Raw genomic sequence first — 22,388 nt, 5'->3', positions numbered from 1 at the left:
TTCCAGTTTCCTAACCCCATGGTCACCAAGGAAGGGAAATAATGCATGTGAAAGGGGTTAGCTGTACAATGATTAGCCAATGACTCTTACCATTTGATGTCCTTCTCCCTAAAGTAAAAAAAAATCATAATTTCATCTAAAAGGAAAAACATCTAATGCATTCTGATTGGCCAAAGATTCTGCCTCATGATTCTGATCGCTGTTTATATTTTTTATGGGGGCGGGAAGGCAGATGGTTTGGTCAATCAGTGCATTCGTGCTGGAAAGCTTCAAAACATGCGTGTTTTGGTTTTGTTTTAATTATAGTTTTCCACATTTAGTAAGCACTTAGTGATGTTTGTTGATTGGATGGATGATTGGAAAAAAGAATGGAAAAGGAAAATTAAAAGAGACATTTTCTAAAATAATTAGATCCAGACAAAATGCAGCTTCCTAGACCGCACTCAGGACCTCGAATTGCTCATGACAGCACTTCCTGAAGAGAACATGGGGATGTCCGCGGTGACAAAGTCCTGCCTTAGGTTCCACTCCAAAAGACGCCTCCCTTGAAGACTTCAAAGGAGGCTTATAAAATTCTGCCTGGATCAGTGGCCTCTCCCAATGAGAACTGATTACTACAGCAGACGCAAACCCACATGCTGATTCTCGCCATGTCTTACAGGTTTCTGCCTAGAAATCAAATTGGTTTTGTTCCAGAGAAGACATTTTCTTCATTAAAAAATTTAGGAGAACTGTAAGTAGCGTCGTCTACTAGGAAAATATGATTGCTTCTTCCGAGATTATAAATTTAAATGACTAGTGAGACTGCTTTGCCACTAGTAGCAATCAAAATCCTGTAGACTATTGGATATTAAAAATCAATTAAGAAAACCAACATTATCCTGAAGTCCAAAGCACATTCAAATCAGACAGTGGGCTAAATATGGATTTAGCCTACCCTAGTTTCTCTACTTGTTTTCTTTGGGTGATTTCTTATTTATGTGTGTTTGGGAGTAAATGAGTTTTCCATGGCTTCTTAAACACAGGGATCATTTCTTTCTACTGGCTGGAGTATAGTTGATTACCAATAAATGTTTGATAATGAATAACTGACTAACTGAAATAATATTAATTCCTTATAACTGAACAAAGGAACAAAGATGCTTACTATTCCTTGAGAAATTATGACTTATATAGCAGGTGAAGCAAATCCCAATGTTGAGAATGAGGGTTAGGCTCACTGAAAAAAATATTCAGAGAGCGCATGTGAATTTTTTCTGTTCAAATATTTGTTTTATGGATCTAAGCCTTTTAAAATCATTTCTCTCGCTATTAATTCATTGCTCCCCACATAATTGTGTATCAATGGAAGTTAAAATTAAGTCTGTTATGTTACACATAGCAGTGATTAGGATAGAAAACTCATCTTTCTGATTGAGGCCTTAAAATGGAAATTAATTTCTGAATTAACCTCTCTCCATTCTTTACGCCTTATTTTGAAATCCAGAAAGGATTGGAGAAAATAACTCAATAAGAGTAATCTAAAAAATAACTCATGAATAGTTAAGGTAATTCAATCTAATTAATGAGCATCGTAAATCAAATCCACACATATTTATGAAGTGCCTGGTATGTGCAAGGTACTGCATTAGAACTGAAAGTATGATCATTTTATGGCAAAAACTTAAAGGCAGCTCACTCGGAAAAGACTTCCTCCCAGGGCATTCCTGCCCAGGCTGTGGAGGATGACTGTGGACTTGGGTTGCATGGTGGGGTAGAGGAATAACCCAGGACAAACAGAGGCGTTTTTTGTTTGTTTGTTTTGTTTTGTTTTGTTTTTGAGATGGAGTTTTTTGCTCTTGTCACCTAGGCTGGAGTGCAATGGCGCGATCTCTACTCACTTCCATCTCTGCCTCCTGGGTTCAAGTGATCCTCCTGCCTCAGCCTCCTGAGTAGTGGGGATTCCAGGCACCTGCCACCATGCCCGGCTAATTTTTTTTTTTTTTTGTATTTTTAGTAGAGACAGGGTTTCACCATGTTGGCCAGGCTGGTCTTGAACTCCTGGCCTCAAGTGATCCACCCACCTCAGCCTCCCAAAGTGCTGGGATTACAAGCGTGAGCCACCAAGCCTGACCCAGATAGGTATTTTATATCTAAACATAAGGAAACAGTGGTACAGAGTCCATATTTTTAAAATTTTCCTAACCCTCTTCTCATCCTACATATAGGCAGAGGCACACCAAAAATAAGAGCCCACTTGAGAGATGCCAACTTGCTATTAAGATCTATAGTGATCCACCACAATTCACTTAGCCTAGAAAGCTAAAAGAAATTCAGAAGCTGGTAGGCTTAACTTGAACAAGGCATTCATATGTCTTGAGTTTACAAATGTTAAACAATTTTACCGTGCCTTCATGACAACAAACCCATCCAGGGAGGAATAAGCACAAGTACTTGAGACCCCGAAGTCCTTTCCTCCAAAAGAGTGTGCTTTATTTTTCTAGGTAACCCTTTGAAAGGCATTTTCTAGGTGTATGAGATCATCGTCATACTGCTTTATTGTCAGGCTCTCTCTGGCCTGTGCACACCTGTGGTCTCCCTTCTGAGCTGAGATCTAGGTGTGTTCCTCTCATCTAGAGGACTAGATGAGACATCTCACTTTGCAGGACTTCAGACTTTGGTGTCACGACAGCACCTCAAAAGCAACCCATTTGAAACAAAACTAACAAGAGACCCCGACCCGATGGCCAGATTCTTCACCTGGACTTGCCATCTCAGTGCCTCCTTCCTGGTAGCCAGGCTTGAAGACCATTCTGTTTCCCTCCAACTTTCTCTTAACACATGTTCAGCCAGACCCTGAGCCCTGCTCTGTCCCCTTAACCCTCATTTGCTCTCACCTGGTCCATGTAGAAGCTCCTGCCTGGTCTTCCTCCCCCAACTCCCAGGTCTTGTTGCCTGTCTTTCATGCTTCTGACAGAATAATCATTCCATAACCCAGAGCAAATGATGCCATTGCCCTACTTAATGTTCTCACTCCTTGTTGCCTGGTGTTTAGCAAAGTCCTTGACACAGTTCTCAAACATGAATGTGCCGAAGAATCACATGGGATGTTGGCTTAAATGCATGTTACCAGGCTCCCTCCCAGAAAGTCTGATGTGATAGTTCCAAGGTGGGTCCCAGGGATGTGCTCTTTTTATAAGCATCCTTGGGGACTTGGATGCTTGGACTCTACTGTGAAAACTACTGCCTTGAAGTGCACGCATGGCTTTCCTGTTTTGTCTCCACACACTCTCCATGACGTCCTCTACCTCTCCCTACATCTTCCATCTTCCACCCATGTTGGATCACTTCCTGAGTCCTGAAAGTGTCACTGAATTCCAAGCATCTGTGGTTCCGATCATTTTTTACACCCACCTGAGAAGCTGTTCTTTTAGGTGGGCTTTTACCCCACCTAAAATCATCAAGCTTTCTTCAAACACTTCCTAATGTCCCAGGCCAAGACCGATGACTCTTTCCCTTATGTTTTCTCTGCACTTCAATAATAGCACCTGTTTGATTCTTTCCTTGTTTTTATCCAGTTGCTACTCTAAATGTAAGCTTCTTTACAGAAAGAGCTAAGTCGTAGTTATTTGTAACTCCCACATATCCATCAGCAGTTCCAGAGTATCAAAAGAGATCATTTTTGTTTGACTCTTAGTTAGGCAACTGTATATCTGTTTTATCTTTAACATTTTCTCTGACTCAGAAAAATACTCTGGACTCTTAAAGATTCATTTCTTCTGATTTTAACAGGTCTCTTTTCCACATTTTGTAGAGTCACTTTCTTAGGATTCTGTCTAGATTGGACAGTCCTATTATATTTAATTCTAAACTTGCAATTTCTTCTGCAAAAATAGTCCTGTAGAAGAACATATTAAAAGCGTGTGAACTTACTCAAGATTATCTAGGCAGATACTGAGTGGACAATATTGTCTTGGTTGGAATGCAAAATAAATCAAAGATGCAAGACTTGACCTCGAAAAGTGTAGTTGGATAAACAAGAGGCCACATATATGAAGCAAGTGTCAATCATAGAACGATGAAGAGTAGAAGTGTACAAAGAGTACCTAGAGCAGGGGAAATTAACCAAAGTAGATATGAAAGCCAGGTTGGGAATGTGTTGGAGAGAGGGTAAGAGGAAATTCCAGATAGGAACTGGATGAGCAAAGTGTTACATGTCTGTAAGTGTTGGAAACCGTATCCGTTTGGCTGACTCATACGGCCCTGTTGTGTAACAAGTTATCAGGTTAGTTAAATTGGATTCATATTATCTGTTACATCAAATGGGATGATGATAATTGTGAGGAGTAATAAGTCTGTCATTTACTTCCAAAGTAATTGCTTTGGGTTTTCATTGTCGTCAACAGGGATCTGTCTAGCAATATGATAACGGAGCTATCACCTCACCTTTTTAAAGACTTGAAGCTTCTACAAAAACTGTAAGTTCTACTTCTCACCATAATCAGATTTAAAGGGCAACATTTTGAGCTTCCAAAATAATAATACCTTCAAACTTCTTTTCCTCTCTCATCTAATGGTAAAAAAAAAAGGAACCTGTCATCCAATCCTCTTATGTATCTTCACAAGAACCAGTTTGAAAGTCTTAAACAACTTCAGTCTCTGTAAGTGAAATATTACAATTATATTGATTATAATTTTAGTGGATGTACTTAGAGACACATTTATTTTTAAATGGGTATTTTGCACACAGGAGCATGCATTTCAGACAACTGTGAATATTACTGATCCCATCAAGTACATACTGAATGACAAATAAGCCTCATTATTTACCATTCAACATGTATGATGTCCATTTCTGTACTTGAAGAAGTACAGTTTCCTTCTTGAAAACTGGGTTCATGTGGCAAAATCTCATCCTACAGTTTTCACAAAGAATTAAATTTGCAATAGTTTTGTTTCTAAAAGTTTGGTTAAAACAAATTATGTAAGACTTGCCTGCTTTTTTGTATTTTAGTAGAGACGGAGTTTCATTGTGTTGCCCAGGCTGGTCTCAAACTCCTGAGCTCGGGCAATTCACCTGCCTTGGCCTCCCAAAGTGCTAGGATTATAGGCATGAGCCACCATGCCTGCCCGGTCTTTCTTTTTTTCCTACGATTCATTTGCCCATTTATTTCACAAACATGTCTTAGCCACCAACTTACATAAAGCATTGTTTTAGCACTTGGGGTACAGTGGCCTCTGCTCTTCAGGATGCTATAGGTTATTAATCAAATAATCACAGAATCCATATAAAGCTGAAACTGTACAAGTCAAGGAAAGAGCCAGAGAGGGAAAAAAAAAAAGGAAAATTAAACCTTTAGAAAGGGCTTAGAGTCTCCTGTGAGAGGGGCCACGCAATTACTCAGTAGTATAACAGCTTTCTCAGATTTCATTTCTGACTTCTAAAAAGCAAGGACTCCTTGGGCAAAGGAAAACGCAGAACTATGTTGAGAAATCTTTATTCGGATTAGTCAAAAAGAAACCAAGTGAGAATCAGACATATTTCAAAATAAACATTAAAAGCAAAAGGCCTCTGTCCTTTTAGATCATCTCTCTCTATCTGCTTCCTGAGAACATGGCAGCTCTTAATTCATACCATCCTAAAGAGATCTTAAAAGTGTCCACATTTGTAGAAGCAAGCATTGAGGTCAACTAAGAGAACAGGAGTGATCCTTGGATCCCTTTGAGGACATTTTATGGGGCCTGAAGGATTTAAAGGAATTTAATTAAATTTAACTTAAATTTAATTAAAGGAATTCTAAGACATACCACTGGTGTCTTAGAAGACTCCTGAATTGGAGTTCCTCTTGCTACCTTCATGGTTTTGCATCCTAAAGACACATAGGCCAGGAAGAAATGATCATATTTAAATCCAGATTCTCACAAAACTCACTTCAGTGATGCTCTCAGGTTGGAAATATCATCTCCTGAATGAAACCCTCTAATTCCTATGGCATTACTTATATTAATAAAATCAAACTACAGAGCCAATTTCATAATTACACAAATCACCACTGCCATTCTTAAATCAAAGAAATGAATGAATATGTTCTATTAGAATGTAATTCTGCATGTGAAATGACACAATCAGTGCTAAACTGCAGGAGGCATAAATAGAAACAGCCATTTTCTATGATAGTGTACTGTAAAACTTTCATCCTAATTTGCATTGGTAACATAAGATCTTGAAGCATTATATTTTGGATATGATGAAGAATGCAATTATTAAAACATTTCATCTCAACACCATTAAACCTATTGTGTGTATTTTCCAGAGACCTGGAAAGCATAGAGATTCCAAATATAAACACACGAATGTTTCAACCCATGAAGAATCTTTCCCACATGTACGTATATATAAAAAATGGAGGAGGAAGCACGGTAAAATGTTTCAAATTATCTCCTGTAAACTGTCTAATGTATCACTGCAATGTGTTTCTATGCAACAAAAGTCGTTTTATTGAGAACTTTTTAATTTTGTCACCTTTGGTCCCTGTTCAAATAGAGTTCAAAATTATGATGTGCCGACATGAATGACCCTTCTCTCTGGAAACACGCTGTTTATCCAATTGAGGCCCAATAAGAGATCAGGGTACCAGAATGCCACATATTACACAAGATGAAGTCACTGGCTAAATGGTACTCAGGCGACCTGGAAACATTAATTCACCTCTCATGAATGAGCAGTCGGCTGCTCTAAGATTTGAGCCCTTAGGAAGAAAGGTGCTATATAAATTACAGGTGTTGTTACTGTTACTAAGTGCACTACAAAATGGAGGTAATTAATCTTTATAGTAGTTTTTGATAAGTCACTTTAGTATATTTGGCTAAAGTGCACTGTGTAAGTTGTATTAATATATGTGTTCATAATTATTTATCAACTGTGTAATCTATGTGTTCATGATTTCAAAAATTAACCATTGTTATCTACAAAAATAGGGAGGATTCAATGTAAGATTACAAGTTGGGTGCAGCAAGTGGATGAAATGGTTGCTGTGAAGGTGCTCTTTCGGGAGAACATTTTGTTTATGTCTGTGCAGTAGGTGTGATTACTAAAAGACAAGTGTTTGATGCATTTCCACATGGTTTTGTTCATTTTCTTCTGTGGCACTATTAGATAAATATTTAATGAGGATATCACTTCCTTGTTGTAGGCAGAATATGAGGTCTTCTTAGAATAGAGAAATGCAACCTATTTAGAATGTGATGGAGAAACTGCTGTGTTAAATATAGACCTCAGGCCAAGGTCAAGAAGCGGTCAACAATTAAGAGAAAACACATTAGCTTAGTTACTTCCCTACTAAGTAACCTGCTTACTCTTCTTTCATATTCCTTGTCCTTTATTTATTGAAACATCCCCACCTTGTCACCCCCATCCCTTTCACCTGACAACAAGTAGTGTGGTCACAGCGCAAGGGGGCCCTGAACCACTGAGAGATGCTAGATGGTTTGATCTGAAGATAGCAGACATAATGGAATCCTAAAAGGACCAAGAAATCAAGCCAAGTGTGTGCCAGGGACTCCAGGGAAGGAGAAGAAAAGAGAGTTCATTATAGGTCAGGTTCCTTTAATTGGATGCCAGATATTAGGAAGCTGAACTGTAAGCTACTTGAAGGCAAGAATTGCCTCCTGTATCTCTTCCTGACACACCCAGTGCTAAATTATTCATCATCCACTTGCTGATCCAAGAAGTATTTGTTGAGTACCTACATGTGCCAGGCACTGCTTTAGACACCAGGGACATAATGATGAACAAAACAGAGGATGTCTGTGCCTGAGAGCTTCCACTTAGCTTTGGGAACCAGAGAGTAAAGGAGCAAGCGAGTAAATAGTGAGTAAGTGCTACAGATTTAAATAAGGCAAGGTAAGGGATAGAAGGAGGATTGAGGATTACCACTGAGGTGGGGTGGATGGAAGTTGGAGTGAGGTGACATTTGAGCAGATCTGAGTGGAGGCAGAAAGCAGCCCTGGCAGTATCCAGGGGAAGAATCTTCCAGGCAGGGGCATAAGCAAAAGCAAAGCTCTGAGTAGGGCATGAGCATGGCTTGTCTGAGGGTGTGTATCTGGGTGGAGTAAGCATTGCAGGGTAAGAGGCGAGGTGGTGCGGGCAGCCAGGGGTCTGATGCCAGGCAGCCTTGGTCTAGAAACTGAATTGAGAAATAACAAAAAGTGAATTAAACTGACAGCAAAGAGCAGAAAAGTGAACTGAAAGAAGTAGCAAACGAATACAAATAGAGTAAGTTTTATGAAAGAAAATTCTAAACACACAGGTTTGAGGGATGGCGATGGCCAAATGACCTCACCAATTCCAGCACTTCCAGGTGCCTTGTGCCCAGAGATCCCAACTCCATTGACCACAAACAAACTTATTTTCCCACAGAAATTAAGCCCTTCCAGACCCTGGTAAGAAATCTGTGTTTAAGGCAGCTGCTTCTCTTCCCAGATCCAGTGAGCATGCATTTTCCTAGCGTCAGAGGTCCTCCCTTCCTGCCAGTGTCAGGGAAGAGGAGGCTAGTTAAAGTCAGTAGACCTCGGTGTTTAAAACTCAGGACAAGACAGAAATGCTCTAGGTGAGCAACAATAGGCTTTTCCCTTCCCAAGCCCAAGCTCCTGAAAGTTTCCTGGAGATCACTTTGACAAGGATAATCCACTTTTCATAATACCTTACAGAATAATCAACAAACCAATGTGACCAGGGAACATAGAGCTCCTGAGATTTCAAATGTTCATGTCCTCCCAAACTCTCCTCATCCAAGTTACTGAATTCCTATGTCCTTTAGGTTCCTCATCTTTAAAAGGATACTGCCTAGTATTTCATGAAGAACTCTTTAATTATATAAACACTACTAAACAAAAATAAACAAACCTAGTGAAGTTGTATACCTAGCATGGAGTTGCAGCCTCGATAGGATTGCAACTGTAGTTTCTGTATCATTGCCGCAAAGTGACACCTTTTTTTCCCTTTGACTTTAGTTATTTCAAAAACTTTCGATACTGCTCCTATGCTCCCCATGTCCGAATATGTATGCCCTTGACGGACGGCATTTCTTCATTTGAGGACCTCTTGGCTAACAATATCCTCAGAATATTTGTCTGGGTTATAGCTTTCATTACCTGCTTTGGAAATCTTTTTGTCATTGGCATGAGATCTTTCATTAAAGCTGAAAACACAACTCACGCTATGTCCATCAAAATCCTTTGTTGTAAGTATGTTTCCAATATAAGTAGATTTAGGGTATCTTCTGTGAGTTGTGCACTAGACATATATATGTATTTATTGGCTTTCAACAAATGGCATTTAATGTGAATTATACATCCTGGGCACATTTTTTGTTCTAAATATAAAAGTTCTGGCTGTTTATGGCTTTGTTTTAGGTTGTACGACCTTACAGTGGCCTGCTTTCAGGAGTATGTCTTGGGAATGGGCTAATAGGGAACCAGTGAGTCAAGTGACAGATTTCAAAGTTTTGTGGGTGATAAAACTAAGCTGAACTTCAATTACAACGATACCTAAGCTCATTAGGCCCAGAAAATGACTCCCTTTATTAACTCTGAAGATACTATATGTTAATTGTTTAACAACCAGTCCTTCCTCCTTCCAGAAAATTCCCATTCCCATTTTTTTAAACTACAAAATAAAAGCATAGTGTAGTACTTTAGAAATATTACAGACTTTTAAGTCCACTCGCTTCTTGGTACTCTGGTAGAGGTTTACATTAGTTTATTTGACGTAAGATGAAAGGAACTAGATCTAATTAGAAAATTAAAATCTGGAAATAGACTTAATCAGAAAACTAAAACAGAGACATTGGAAACTGATGACATACACTGTTTCGATTCTTCCACAGGTGCTGACTGCCTGATGGGTGTTTACTTGTTTTTTGTTGGCTTTTTCGATATAAAATACCGAGGGCAGTATCAGAAGTATGCCTTGCTGTGGATGGAGAGCGTGCAGTGCCGCCTCATGGGGTTCCTGGCCATGCTGTCCACCGAAGTCTCTGTCCTGCTACTGACCTACTTGACTTTGGAGAAGTTCCTGGTCATTGTCTTCCCCTTCAGTAACATTCGGCCTGGAAAACGGCAGACCTCAGTCATCCTCATTTGCATCTGGATGGCGGGATTTTTAATAGCTGTAATTCCATTTTGGAATGAGGATTATTTTGGAAACTTTTATGGGAAAAATGGAGTATGTTTCCCACTTTATTATGACCAAACAGAAGATATTGGAAGCAAAGGGTATTCTCTTGGAATTTTCCTAGGTAAATTATATTTTTTCATTTCCTAGAAAAACATAATTTTGCTAGAAATACTTTAAATTTCAGCAAAGGTGGATTTGTTTGTTTCAGAAAGTGAGGTAATATAGTCAAGCCTGTCTCCCTTTTTACAAAAAAAAAGTTTTTACTACTGTGTTTATTGAAGTTTTTATTAAACTTTTTGTTAGACAATATTTAGTGTGGAAAATAAATATATGCTACCAGGATCTCTGGATGATCTTTTTATTATCCATAAGATCCTTTGATTTCATGTTTATATGAAACGACTATGAGCTGGAAGAATTCCAGTTTAGTGCCTCATCCTGTAAACCTACCAAGTTATTTAAACTCTTTTTTTTTTTACAATCTAGTTGTGAGTTAAATAAATAATAATAAAACTCAGGAAACTGACAAGTAAGAGATATCTGAATGGAAATACCAGGAAGGCTTATTGCCTTTGTTAAATGCAGCTGTTAAGTCAGCAATCTAAGGATGCTTAATAAAGCTCTTTCCTTTCCAGTTTTCTCAATTCTTTCTAATACTTGGAAAAGAAGACCCTGAGTTCTTTAGAAATGAATGACAAGTTTAGCCCTTTAAAGTTAAAAACACTTTTTTTCTATTTTCTAATATGTATCCCTCCTGCTTAAAATCAAGGCCTTTCCCATGTCCTCTCTTTGGGGCGATCTTCTTTTGACTTTCTCTTCTAATCTTTTCTTCCCATCCAAGGAGCCAACAAGCTCTTCTGTCCTTTCTTTTTCTTCAAAATTTGCTTCTGCTGCTGCTCTTTCCAGTCTCTACCCACTGCTGTTGCCTTAGTTGGAAAGCTTACTCCCTCAACCCTGAATTATTACCTTATCCCTTACTGGTCTCATAACCTCTAGGGCCTTCCCTTTCCTCTCATTTATCTATTCACTACCATTGTTATATTCTCTGACTATCAAAAGGACTGTGTACACCTCCACTCAGAGACTTTCAATGGCTCCCTAGTACTATCAAGGTCAAGTTTAAATTAGTCACTTAAAACTCATCATGACATGACCCTAACCATCATGCCCAGTTCTTCTCCATTACTCCTTCTCTTCCTCCTCTGAAAAACAGAACATTTAGTTTGCACCACTTTAGTAATACCCCTTACACACTACCCTATTTGGTAGTTATTTGGTCATAGATATGTCATTCCCAGGATCCAGAGTATTATAGGCTATTCTTTGTATTTCCTTATCATTCATTCCCTCATTACTCCTAACATAGGTGCACTTAATAGATACTCTCCCTGAAACACACCACACACACACACACACACACACACACACACACACACAGCCCATGACATGCATTGTTTCAATAGGCATTTATTCAGCACTTACCATAGGCTGTGCACTATATACTATATTGGGTGCTAGAGATACAACAGATCCAGCCTCAAAGGCCTTACAGACCACAGAGGAGTAGGCGGACAAGTCAACATGTCCTCACATCACACACAGGCTGATAAATGCTATCAAGGAAGTGTACAGAATGTTCTAGGAGCCCCAGATCTGAGGAACAGGGAAGGCTTCCCAAAAGAAATGAATTCAACGTGAGGCCCAAAGGATGAGGAGGAATCAGCCAAGCGAAGGCAGAGGAGGGAGGGGTGGGGTCTGTGTTCCAGGAAGACAGTGGATTCCCAGGCTCAAAGCCAGGGAACGGGGTAAGATGAAGGACTGAAGAAACTCATTTGGTGGAACATACCATGCAGGCATGGAGCTCGGCCCAAAGGGGTTAAGTATCTGGGATATCTTCCAGATAGATAAAGAGAGAGTCACACACACACACACACAATCATCATCATCATCAATTTGCATATGAGAGGAAGAGTCCCAGAGCTCTAAAGTACAATTTTTTTTTCTGTTTGAAGAATATAAGAATACATAATTTTTAATTAATGTTTTATTTGAAAATAGTTTTCATTTTAGAAAAGGTGCAAAGAGGCCGGGCGCAGTGGCTTACGCCTGTAATCCCAGCACTTTGGGAGGCCGAGGAGGGCGGATCACGAGGTCAGGAGATCGAGACCATCCTGGCTAACACGCTGAAACTCCGACTCTACTAAAAATACAAAAAAAAAAATTAGCCGGGCGAGGTGGCGGGCGCCTGTAGTCCCAGCTACTCGGGAGGCTGAGGCAGGAGAATGGTGTGAACCCCGGGGGGCAGAGCCTGCAGTGAGCCAAGATCGCGCCACTGCACTCCAGCCTGGGCGACAGTGAGACTCCGTCTCAAAAAAAAAAAAAAAAAAAAAGAAAAGGTGCAAAGATAGTACAATTTTCCACATACGCCCCATCTGGTTTCCCCTATTGTTAACATCTTTCTTATATTACTATCGTGCATTTAGAGCATACAGTTTTTTTTCTTTTTTTTTGAGACAGAGACTTGCCCTGTCTCCCAGGCTGGAGGGCAGTAGCGCCATCTTGGCTCACTGCAACCTCCGCCTCCCAGGTTAAAGTGATTCTTTCGCCTCAGACTCCCAAGTAGCTGGGATTACAGGTGCCCACCACCATGCCCAGCTAATTTTTGTATTTTTAGTAGAGTCCAGGTTTCACCATGTTGGCCAGGTTGGTCTCGAACTCCTGACCTCAAGTGATCTGCCCACCTCGGTTTCCCAAAGTGCTGGGATTACAGGTGTGAGCGACCACGCCCAGCCTAGAACATACACTTTTGATCCTTTCTGTAAGTCTGCTATCAGAACTTGGGGCAGGGGAGCATCTTCTAACAGAGTGATTATCTTTTACGCGTAACTAAATTTTTTGGAAAGAGGCCTAAGACAACTAGTTTTATAAAATTTTGCCGTATGGCTTTATACTACGATTTCATTGAATACGAAATGATTTGGATAAAAATAACAGATCACCTTGAATTTAAAGTATTTTTACCCTAGACTTCACCAATCTTACATACAGTCTACGTTCACATTCATATTTTTAACAACTTTGCAAATATATGCAAGTCTTATTTTCACTGTGAGAAATGAGATGATCACTCAGGATTTTAGCGACAGCAAGAATAAAGCAAAGAGTGACTGAGAAGTCAGCATGAAAGGTAATAGTGATGTTAGGTGGGAATCTTGTGAATATATTTGGGCCCAAAAGAGTAATTCACATAGTTGAATTTTTAACTTTTTTCTTATTTTTTTTTATAAAATTAGTCTAAAGGTTCTGAACCACAGTAGTTTAATTTACTGTAAGAAACATGAAGAAAAATAAACAGAAATACATTTTTGTTCTATGTGTTATTCTTAAGACCAAAAACATTAGGAATAATGTTTCTCAGACAATTACATTCATGATAAATTCCAAAGTTATTTTATTCATTTTTTAAAATTATTTTTATTTATTTTTATTCTTTTATTATTCATGTTTATAGGATAATAAAATGGGGCTGTTTTTATTTTTTGAGACGTGCGTATGATTACAGTAATCCCTTAAGGTTTGAATTTGCAGAGAGCTAAAAACAAAAATAGCTTCTTTTCATGCTTTAAAAGAGCTAGAGTTTTCTTCATGATACGCCTAGATCTGAATTTTAGAAGTCTATAATTCCTCATAAGGGTTTATGTATTTGAAATCTCTTTTGCATCTGGTGAACCCAATTTCTTTGTTTTTATTCACTTGAACCTGGGTTTTACCTAACACTACTGGGCTTGTATAAAAGATGTTTCCTGGAAGTGCCCGTGGAAGAGGCACTGTATTTAACATCTAAGCACAGGTTAAGCATTTGTAATTTGAAAATCCAAAATTTGAAATGCTCCAAAATATGGAACTTTTTGAGCATCAACATGATGCCACAAGTGGAAAATTCCACACCTGAAGCTTTTGTTGTCTGATGGTTCAATGTATACAAACTTTGTTTCATGCACAAGATTATTTAAAATATTTTACAAAATTACTTTCAGACTGTGTATAAGGTGTATATGAAACATAAATTTTGTGTTTAGACTTGGGAACCATTTCCAAGATATATCATTATGAATGTGCAAATATTCCAAAATCCAAAATCCAACACATTTCTGGTTTCAAACATTTTGGATAAGGGATACTCAACCTGTACCATGGTAATTTTACTGTTGACTTTTATGCCTGAGATGTTAAAAGTGTGCTTTTCCCAACAGGTGTGAACTTGCTGGCTTTTCTCATCATTGTGTTTTCCTATATTACTATGTTCTGTTCCATTCAAAAAACCGCCTTGCAGACCACAGAAGTAAGGAATCGTTTTGGAAGAGAGGTGGCTGTTGCAAATCGTTTCTTTTTTATAGTGTTCTCTGATGCCATCTGCTGGATTCCTGTATTTGTAATTAAAATCCTTTCCCTCTTCCGGGTGGAAATACCAGGTTAGTCTCTTCTATCATTCCCAAGTATAATACATCGTGCCTTCTTATGTCCTTCTTTTGACAATCCCAGAGTCTAGGACACATAATAAATTACCCATAAAAACCTATAATTTCAATACAAAGAGTTATTTCCCTCCATGTTTTATAATCAGTATTATAAAACAGAAACTGAGTAGTGGTGCAATCCAACCAGGAATAATAAAAAGTAGGAGCTACAGAGAAACTAAGTCTGAGTATCTTGCTTCTATCTGAGCAAGACATTGGTTCTTCACTAGGAGTATGCATAAAAAAATCAAAATATACATGCCCAGGTTCCACCCGGACTGTTTTGTCTCTAGAGGCTAAGACCTATAGATGGATGTTATGTAAAAATTCCCCCGTGATTCTGATGCACATGCATCTGGCTAGAACCACCATTCTATTCCATGGTCCTAGCCATAAAATGTCATGCTGGGCTCTGCAGAGCACGAGATATTTCCTGAAAGAGTCTCCTCCAAAAGGCCAAATTCCCTGAACACACCACTACTTCAACCAGAGAAAATCACATTTCCTTAGCAGAATTTCATCTGAAGCCACTTCTGGAATCTAGAGATCACAGCTATTTAGGGGCCACCACCCAGGGCTTTAACCTAACTCTCGGTAAAATAGTTTGGAATCATCGTCAACCTACTGTTCCAGCCGATAGCAGATCTACTTGGGAGTTGATCCAAGACAGTAATTGTGTCTTATACATCTTGACTCCTCAGTGTCAAGCAGGATGCCTGATATTTTGATAGTCCTTATGAAAGAGTGATGAATGCACAGACGATAAACAGCTGTAACAACCTATGTCCCTCCTGTGCACTCAGTTGTGAGGCTATGTCAAATACCTTGCTGCAAAATACCACACAACATTCACAACATCCTCTTAAGCTATCAGTTCTGTCTCCACATGGCACAGATGTTCATCAGGCCGTGTAGGATATGAAAGTGAAAATTAGGAAGGAGATCAGGTCAGCGCTGAATACTTGGAAGCCTTTGCTGGGTGGTGAGAGAAGAAGCTGTAAGAGGGTTTTGTGGGAGGTCGTGTGGGGACAGCCAGTTGCACGTGAAGAACAGAGTTAATTAAATGTTAACAGTCACATTTGTTCACTTGATGAACATCCTCCAATCTATTACTGCTACCTGGACATCTCAATTTTATACCCTAACCTTTCAAATTCAGCAGGACAAAAGTGTCCGTTGGCCTCCATTGCTCATGGAATAAAGTCCAAGTGCTGGGGTGAGCATTATAATATTTCTTACCTCCCACCCTCACACACTGTGATCCAGGCCCACTGGAATGATTAGGCTTTGTTTTCTATGCTTTTCTGAGAAGACACCAGCCTTTCCTGAAGCTGTGCCCCAAACTGGATTATACTTTCACCTTCTAAGATTCTAGCCTACTAAACACCACTTCCCATCCTCCAAGGCTCAACCCAAATACTCCCTCTTCTATGGTGCAGTGCCATTTTCGATCTCTTCTCACCCCACTTTCATGCAATCCAGTTGCTTAAACGTCCATGATGGTTTGTTTACACCTCGTTTATTGGCCTCATGTGAACTGCCTCATAGTGACACTATTTCTGAGTGTGTCCATTGTGTCCTTCAGATGATAAGCTTAGGGAGGCATGTGTCTTATTCTTCTGTGCATTTTCCACAGTGTTTTTCACATTGTGTTTTCGAGTAAATGATTAGTCAACTAAACAAGGTGAGCTGGTCCAAGAGTGATGGAATAGGGGATCAGTCTCATCAACCCCCTCCCCACTACTGTATCCACACTTTCTTAAAAAAAAAAAGATGGAGTCTCGCTCTGTTGCCCAGGCTGGAGTGCAGTGGTGTGATCCCAACCGACTGCAACCTCTGCCTCCCTGGTTCAAGCGATTCTCATGCCTCAGCCTCCCGAGTAGCTGGGATTACAGATGTGAACCACCACACCTGGTTAATTTTTGTATTTTTAGTAGAGACGGGGTTTCACCATGTTGGCCAGGCTGGTCTCAAACTCCTGACCCCAAGTGATCTGCCCCCTGCCTTGGACTCCTAAAGTTCTGGGATTACAAGCATGAGCCACCATGCCTGACCCCGTCTCCACACCTTTTGATGTGCTTTCCCACTTGTATGATGCAGCCTGGTGTGGTGGAAGGAGGACCTGGCAACAAGCAAGGCAGAGGTCCTGGGTTCGTCTCCTGCCCCTGCCACTGACCTGTTGAGAGATCTCAGGGAGACCATCTCACCTCACCTCAATAAGACTACCTCTAGATGGTCTCTCAAATTCCTGCCTGTTTTAATCTTCTTTGAGGCTTTTTCTCTCTGTATGAGACCACTAGGACTGCTATAACAAAGGACTTCCAGTTCTGCAGTCTGGAAGTCCAAGATCAGAGTGTCAGCAGGTTTGATTTCTCCTGAGCCCCTCTCATTGCCTCACAGGAGGCGTCCGCTCTGCTGTGTCCTCACACGGCAGCAGGGCTCATCATCCTCAGCGAGTCTATGACACCTCAGATCATGATAAGCTTAGTAAATACCCCCATGAAGGGAACTAGAACAGTAGAACATTGTCTTGTGGAAACATTATTGAGCCACACACCAGTCTTTCTTTACATGTATAGTTCAATAGTCTGAGGTTTGTCTTGAACACCTCAGTGGAACCAGGAAAAAATGTCATGATCACAGTTGACAAAGCTTCTTCTTGCTTGCCCAGCTTCCCGTGGTGTTTTAAGAAATGCTGCCTTCACTGACCTAAACCAACCCTGTCCCCACCATCCAAGAAGTCTGGCGTTTACTAGTCATGGCATGTCACTGACAGTACCTGGGGTCACCCAAAAGATAGGCCAGAGTTAGCCTATCTCAGAACTCAGCTGCTGCTAATCTTATAAGAAGTCTCATCCCAGCACTTTGGGAGTCCAAGGTGGGCAGATCACGAGGTCAAGAGATCGAGACCATCCTGGCTAACTCGGTGAAACCCCGTCTCTACTCAAAATATACAAAAAATTAGCCGGGCATGGTGGTGGGTTCCTGTAGTCCCAGCTACTCGGGAGGCTGAGGGAGGAGAATGGCATGAACCTGGGAGGCAGAGCTTGCAGTGAGCCGAGATCGTGCCACTGCACTCCAGCCTGGGTGACAGAGCAAGACTCCATTTCAAAAACAAAACAAAACAAAAACAAAAAGAAGTCTCATTCAGAGTGGAATTTAAGTCTATGGCCATACCACCCTGAACATGCCTGATCTCATTCAGAGTGGAACTTACGTGGCCTATTTGCCTTTGCCTAATTGAAAGCAGGCGCTATCAGGCATTGTTTTTCTATGATGTTGGGGTGGGATTCATGATCACAATTCCCTTTGTGGGCACAACAGAAAAAGGCCACTTATTTTGTTTTTCTTCAATCACTAACTGTTCAGACTGTCTAATTTTTTTAAATTAGGGACAAATAATATAAAACTCCACTTAATTTAAGACAGGCTAAAACATAATTTTTTCTTTCATATTCCTCTTAGTTGAAGAATAAGAACAAGGAAGAGAAGATAGGATAGGAAGAGAGGAAGTAAATATAGAAAAGGAGAGGAAGGAGAGCAAAGGAAAAGAAGAGGGAAGGTCAGATAAGCAGTCAGAGAAGAAATGGAAAGGGAAGAAGACATAGAGAGGAAGAACAGAAAGATACAAGAAACAAGGCAGGGTCAAGAGAAGAACAAAATAACAGTGGCTGAAGGATAAAAAAAATTATGAGATTGTGAAGGAGGAGAGCAGACAAAGGATGATGAGAGAAAGCATCATTGTTCTTACTAGCCACCTCTTCACCTGAATGGGGAGTTCCTTGAAATTGTGAAGATGTGAGAGGAAGTAGCATCCTGTGGTAAGGTTTGAGGATCTCAAGTCTTAGTGCCAAAAAAGCACATTAGCAGAGCTGACTCTGGCCCAGCCCGCTGGATTCAGTGAGCAAGTTATCACCAGCCCCCTTTAACAGAGAGAGCAGATGAAGTTGAGGAAGCATAAGTGATTCGCTCACACTCACCTAGCTAAGTGTCCATCCACAGGATTAGGCCACGTGTAAAGGGAAAGATGCATTTCATGCTAACCAAGCAAATGAAATGATGCTCTCAGGAAGGACACTATCATTCCAAATTTCACCTCACAAAGAACTTCTTGTGACCTCTTTCCCTGAATATTCTGGTAGCATTTGTAGGGCTGCACACAAGAGAATTTCATCAAGTTTAGGGGATGCATTCCTCTTTGTTCTTCAAAGCTTTTAATAGGATAACAGGATAACCAGAATACCAGGGCAGGGCAACAAGATTTGAGAACAGGATGGAGTTAAGACCAAGGTCAGATCTGGCTCCTGGACCAGAAGTTTCATGAACCTCACTCTATTGACTAAAGATTATTTCTTTTTTTTTTATTTTCCTATAAAGTAAGGTGATAAAATAGGAAAAAATGCATTATATAGCAATTTATAGTTTACAAAATGTTTTCACATATTTCCTCTTAATATCACAATGACCTTCACATTATTTACTGAAACTCAGAAAAGTTAAATTGTTAAGACCTTGAATTCATAGCTTCTGTGCTCTTCCAACAAAGAGATTTTCCTTCAGGTGAGAGAAAACTTAAAATGTACTGTGTCTCCCTCTCATAAATAGCATTGACTGCAAAGTGTTATTTGTATTTTATGTCTACTTAAAACTTCAACTTTCTTTTTCACACTTTGCTTCCTTTTCCAGACACAGTGACTTCCTGGATAGTGATTTTTTTTCTTCCAGTTAACAGTGCTTTGAATCCACTCCTCTATACTCTCACAACCAGCCTTTTTAAGGACAAGTTGAAACAGCTGCTGCACAAACATCGGAGGAAATCAATTTTCAAAATTAAAAAAAAAAGTTTATCTACATCCATTGTGTGGATAGAGGACTCCTCTTCCCTGAAACTTGGGGTTTTGAACAAAATAACACTTGGAGACAGTATAATGAAACCAGTTTCCTAGCAATCATTTTGGATCACTGGACTTTCAGTGGACTACCTAAAACAGGGGACAGCTTTTGGAAGATGACATCTGCAATGCTTTTCATCTTTACCAATGGCAAGCCTTTCTGCACAGAGAGCACAGCAGAATGGCTCCCGTCACCACATTCCAATGGCAGCTGTACTATCTACCAACCGTGCTGAGGACAGCACCAAAGGTTCCTCTCCTCACCCCACATGCCTGAAAAGCACATGTGAATTCGTATACAGTGGGCTGAGGTGCAGCTGATCTCTAGCTAATCAACACAACCCACCCACAAATGACCACAGGTTGGCACTGTGTGGTCTTTCACATTGGGTTGCACTGTCCATGAAATAGAAACACTCACAACATCTGACTCCAGTGTGGCCATAATAACAGAAGTCTAACTTCTCTTTCCTTGCTTTTTCAATATCAAATAAAACCATCAGCATCCTGCTGGATTGATAGCAAAGGATTTCCAAAATATTCATCTACCCGAAGTCCTCCTCTGTGAAGGCTGGTGGAGTAGCCACTTTGAAAACAGAACTTCAGACCAGGTTACCATGTCTAACCTATGACCAGAGAGTCACACTGATGAAGCCTCATACCATTCGCCTTTTGGATTTTATTTAATGTCAGAAGAGATGAATTCTGAAGATATTTTTCTGAAGGTTGCCCAGGGCACAAAGCAAATTGGACACCTTCACTGCCGAAAACTACACTTTAATATTCTTAAAGTATAATTTCTTTAGAGCAGTATCCCTATTGCTGTCAAGTTCTGCTTTCATAAAATATGCAGATAAGAAGTGTTAAAGGGGATTCAAGAATTGTGGTTTTATTTGGGACTGTTTGCGTACTCACAATGGTTTTGTTCTCATTGTTTTTAACAAAAAAACAACTAAGTTTGGGGTTGTTTTTTGAAAATGAAACTGAAAAAAATTATATGTGAAAATGAGAATTGGGTAAATAAAATTATATTTTGCATTTTTCCATATATTATTTTAAGCTTAACAAAGACCATGGATGGGGTTTATTGACTGTTAAGCATGTTTCTCCTGATAGAGAATACAGCCAGGAAACACAGTGTTTCAGTTCACAAGACACATCCTACATTTTTCTTTCTCTTCCCCTTTTGCCACAGCATGAGGCAGTTACTTAATTTCTTCACTGTTCACTTCATTCTGAGTTCCTTTAACGAGATAAAATGTAAGCAGCTGACTAAGACCACCACAACACCTCCTATTACATATTAAATGGACACCCTTTATCCAGTAGCATCCAGAAGAGAAAGAAATTCAGAGTTTATGGGTCCCAGCCATTCTGGTAATTTACTTGTTATTACTCACTATTAACTAAAACCATAACGTGAGTTCCTTCATTTTGATCAAGTAAGATATTTCTCATGTATAATAAAAGATTTTCATTAGGATTCTAGAAATAATGTTCCTACTCATTGACTATGCTGTCCTTTCCCTTATGGCTTTAAATTTTTCTCCATCTTGTCTCTTCAGTATGATGAATTGCTTCCTAACTTGTTTTCCAGGTTTGCTGACATTTTATTAGATGTCTTTGCCAGTCCTTGATCATCTTATGAATTATTTCCTAATACATTTTCTAACACCAGGAGCATAAATAAGGGGTAGACCCTGAGCCTAGGGTATTGTAATTTTAGCACCAATGTGTGTCTCCCGTTCTTGAAAAGCATCATCCGTGGTCCATGAACCAAGTCTTTGGGAACCATGTAAGAGCCCGCACTTTACTGTAGTGCAGTGAGTGGGCGTGAGAAGAGGCACACGACCAGATGCTTTGGGGAAGGTGGCAGCTGTATGGAAAAATGGAAGCTCTACATAGGTCAGCAACATGCCAACAAATAGCATGAACTTCATATCTGATAGCTTGGTGATTTACAGTCTTATTCAGTGCTGCTCTACAAGTGGAAAACCATTAGAAATATGTATTATTTTAGCAAATAATAGTCTTTAATCTGGATTGAGTGAGAACTTTTGTGCTAGGCCAAGCCTGTTTTCTAAACAGGTGGTTATGAAAATATCACCTGTGTCCATGAACCATTTTCCATGACAATATAAGCATCAATTAAATGTCACTGCAGAATTTAAGAGGCCATAGACGGTGCCATCTCTGAGTGGGAGAGGGTGTGGGCAAATCATCTTCTAACTATGCATCTGTATATGACTGATGTCTTGAAGAGGATAAGAAAAAAATACCCTAAAAAATCAATATGGAGCTTCAGATGAGTGTACAGAAGAAGGGTATGTGTTTTATTTGTGTTAGACATTGATAAGATTGTTTACATAGCTTTGCTTCATCCTAGAGGCTTTTGTTCATAGCTTTCACAGCTTTTTTTCATTCAATAGGCTATTTCAGAAATTGCAATCGACATAAACTATTCTATCAAAAGAGTTCATGTCAATTGCAATTGCTGAAATGCCTCTTGGTGGTGTGGTCAGGAGCTTCAGGAGAAATTGTATTTATTTGAGCTTTATGTACAGGTAGCACTATCACCTTTCCCCAACCCTACCCTACACCCCAGCTCCACAGCTCCATTCAGCAGGTTTCCATGGCATCATGAAGCCACAAAAGCAGGCCCATCACCCCAAGGTTTATCTCTTAAGGATGACTCTGCTGCCAGATTGAGTTCATATTTGGTGATTTGCTACAGATTTGCTCATGCTACGTTTTCAAGACTTTATCTCACCCAAGGTAAAGACTTACTTTACCATCCTCAAGTTAGTAAGCAATACAGATCTC

The 22,388-nt window shown here is 39.8% G+C and overlaps 1 protein-coding gene across 2 annotated transcripts in view; it reads left to right on the top strand.

Moving 5' to 3' along the window:
• RXFP2 (relaxin family peptide receptor 2) overlaps window positions 1–20,603 on the top strand; it is a 63,689-nt gene extending 43,086 nt beyond the window's left edge. The window contains exons 11-18 of one of the 2 annotated variants that reach the window (XM_012501964.2): window positions 662–733; window positions 4,386–4,457; window positions 4,569–4,640; window positions 6,294–6,365; window positions 8,992–9,221; window positions 9,867–10,277; window positions 14,410–14,628; window positions 19,360–20,603. In XM_012501964.2, coding sequence (XP_012357418.1) covers window positions 662–733; window positions 4,386–4,457; window positions 4,569–4,640; window positions 6,294–6,365; window positions 8,992–9,221; window positions 9,867–10,277; window positions 14,410–14,628; window positions 19,360–19,619 — 1,408 coding nt within the window. In that variant the 3' untranslated portion in view covers window positions 19,620–20,603. The remainder of the gene's footprint in view (window positions 1–661; window positions 734–4,385; window positions 4,458–4,568; window positions 4,641–6,293; window positions 6,366–8,991; window positions 9,222–9,866; window positions 10,278–14,409; window positions 14,629–19,359) is intronic. The other variant, XM_012501965.1, reaches the window with a different exon arrangement.
• Window positions 20,604–22,388: the final 1,785 nt, after the last annotated feature.

The sequence above is a fragment of the Nomascus leucogenys genome, chromosome 9, assembly GCF_006542625.1.
Source record: "Nomascus leucogenys isolate Asia chromosome 9, Asia_NLE_v1, whole genome shotgun sequence".
Lineage (NCBI taxonomy): Eukaryota > Metazoa > Chordata > Mammalia > Primates > Hylobatidae > Nomascus > Nomascus leucogenys.
Note: the sequence above shows the minus strand (reverse complement) of the source record. Positions and strands in the feature narration are given on the sequence as shown.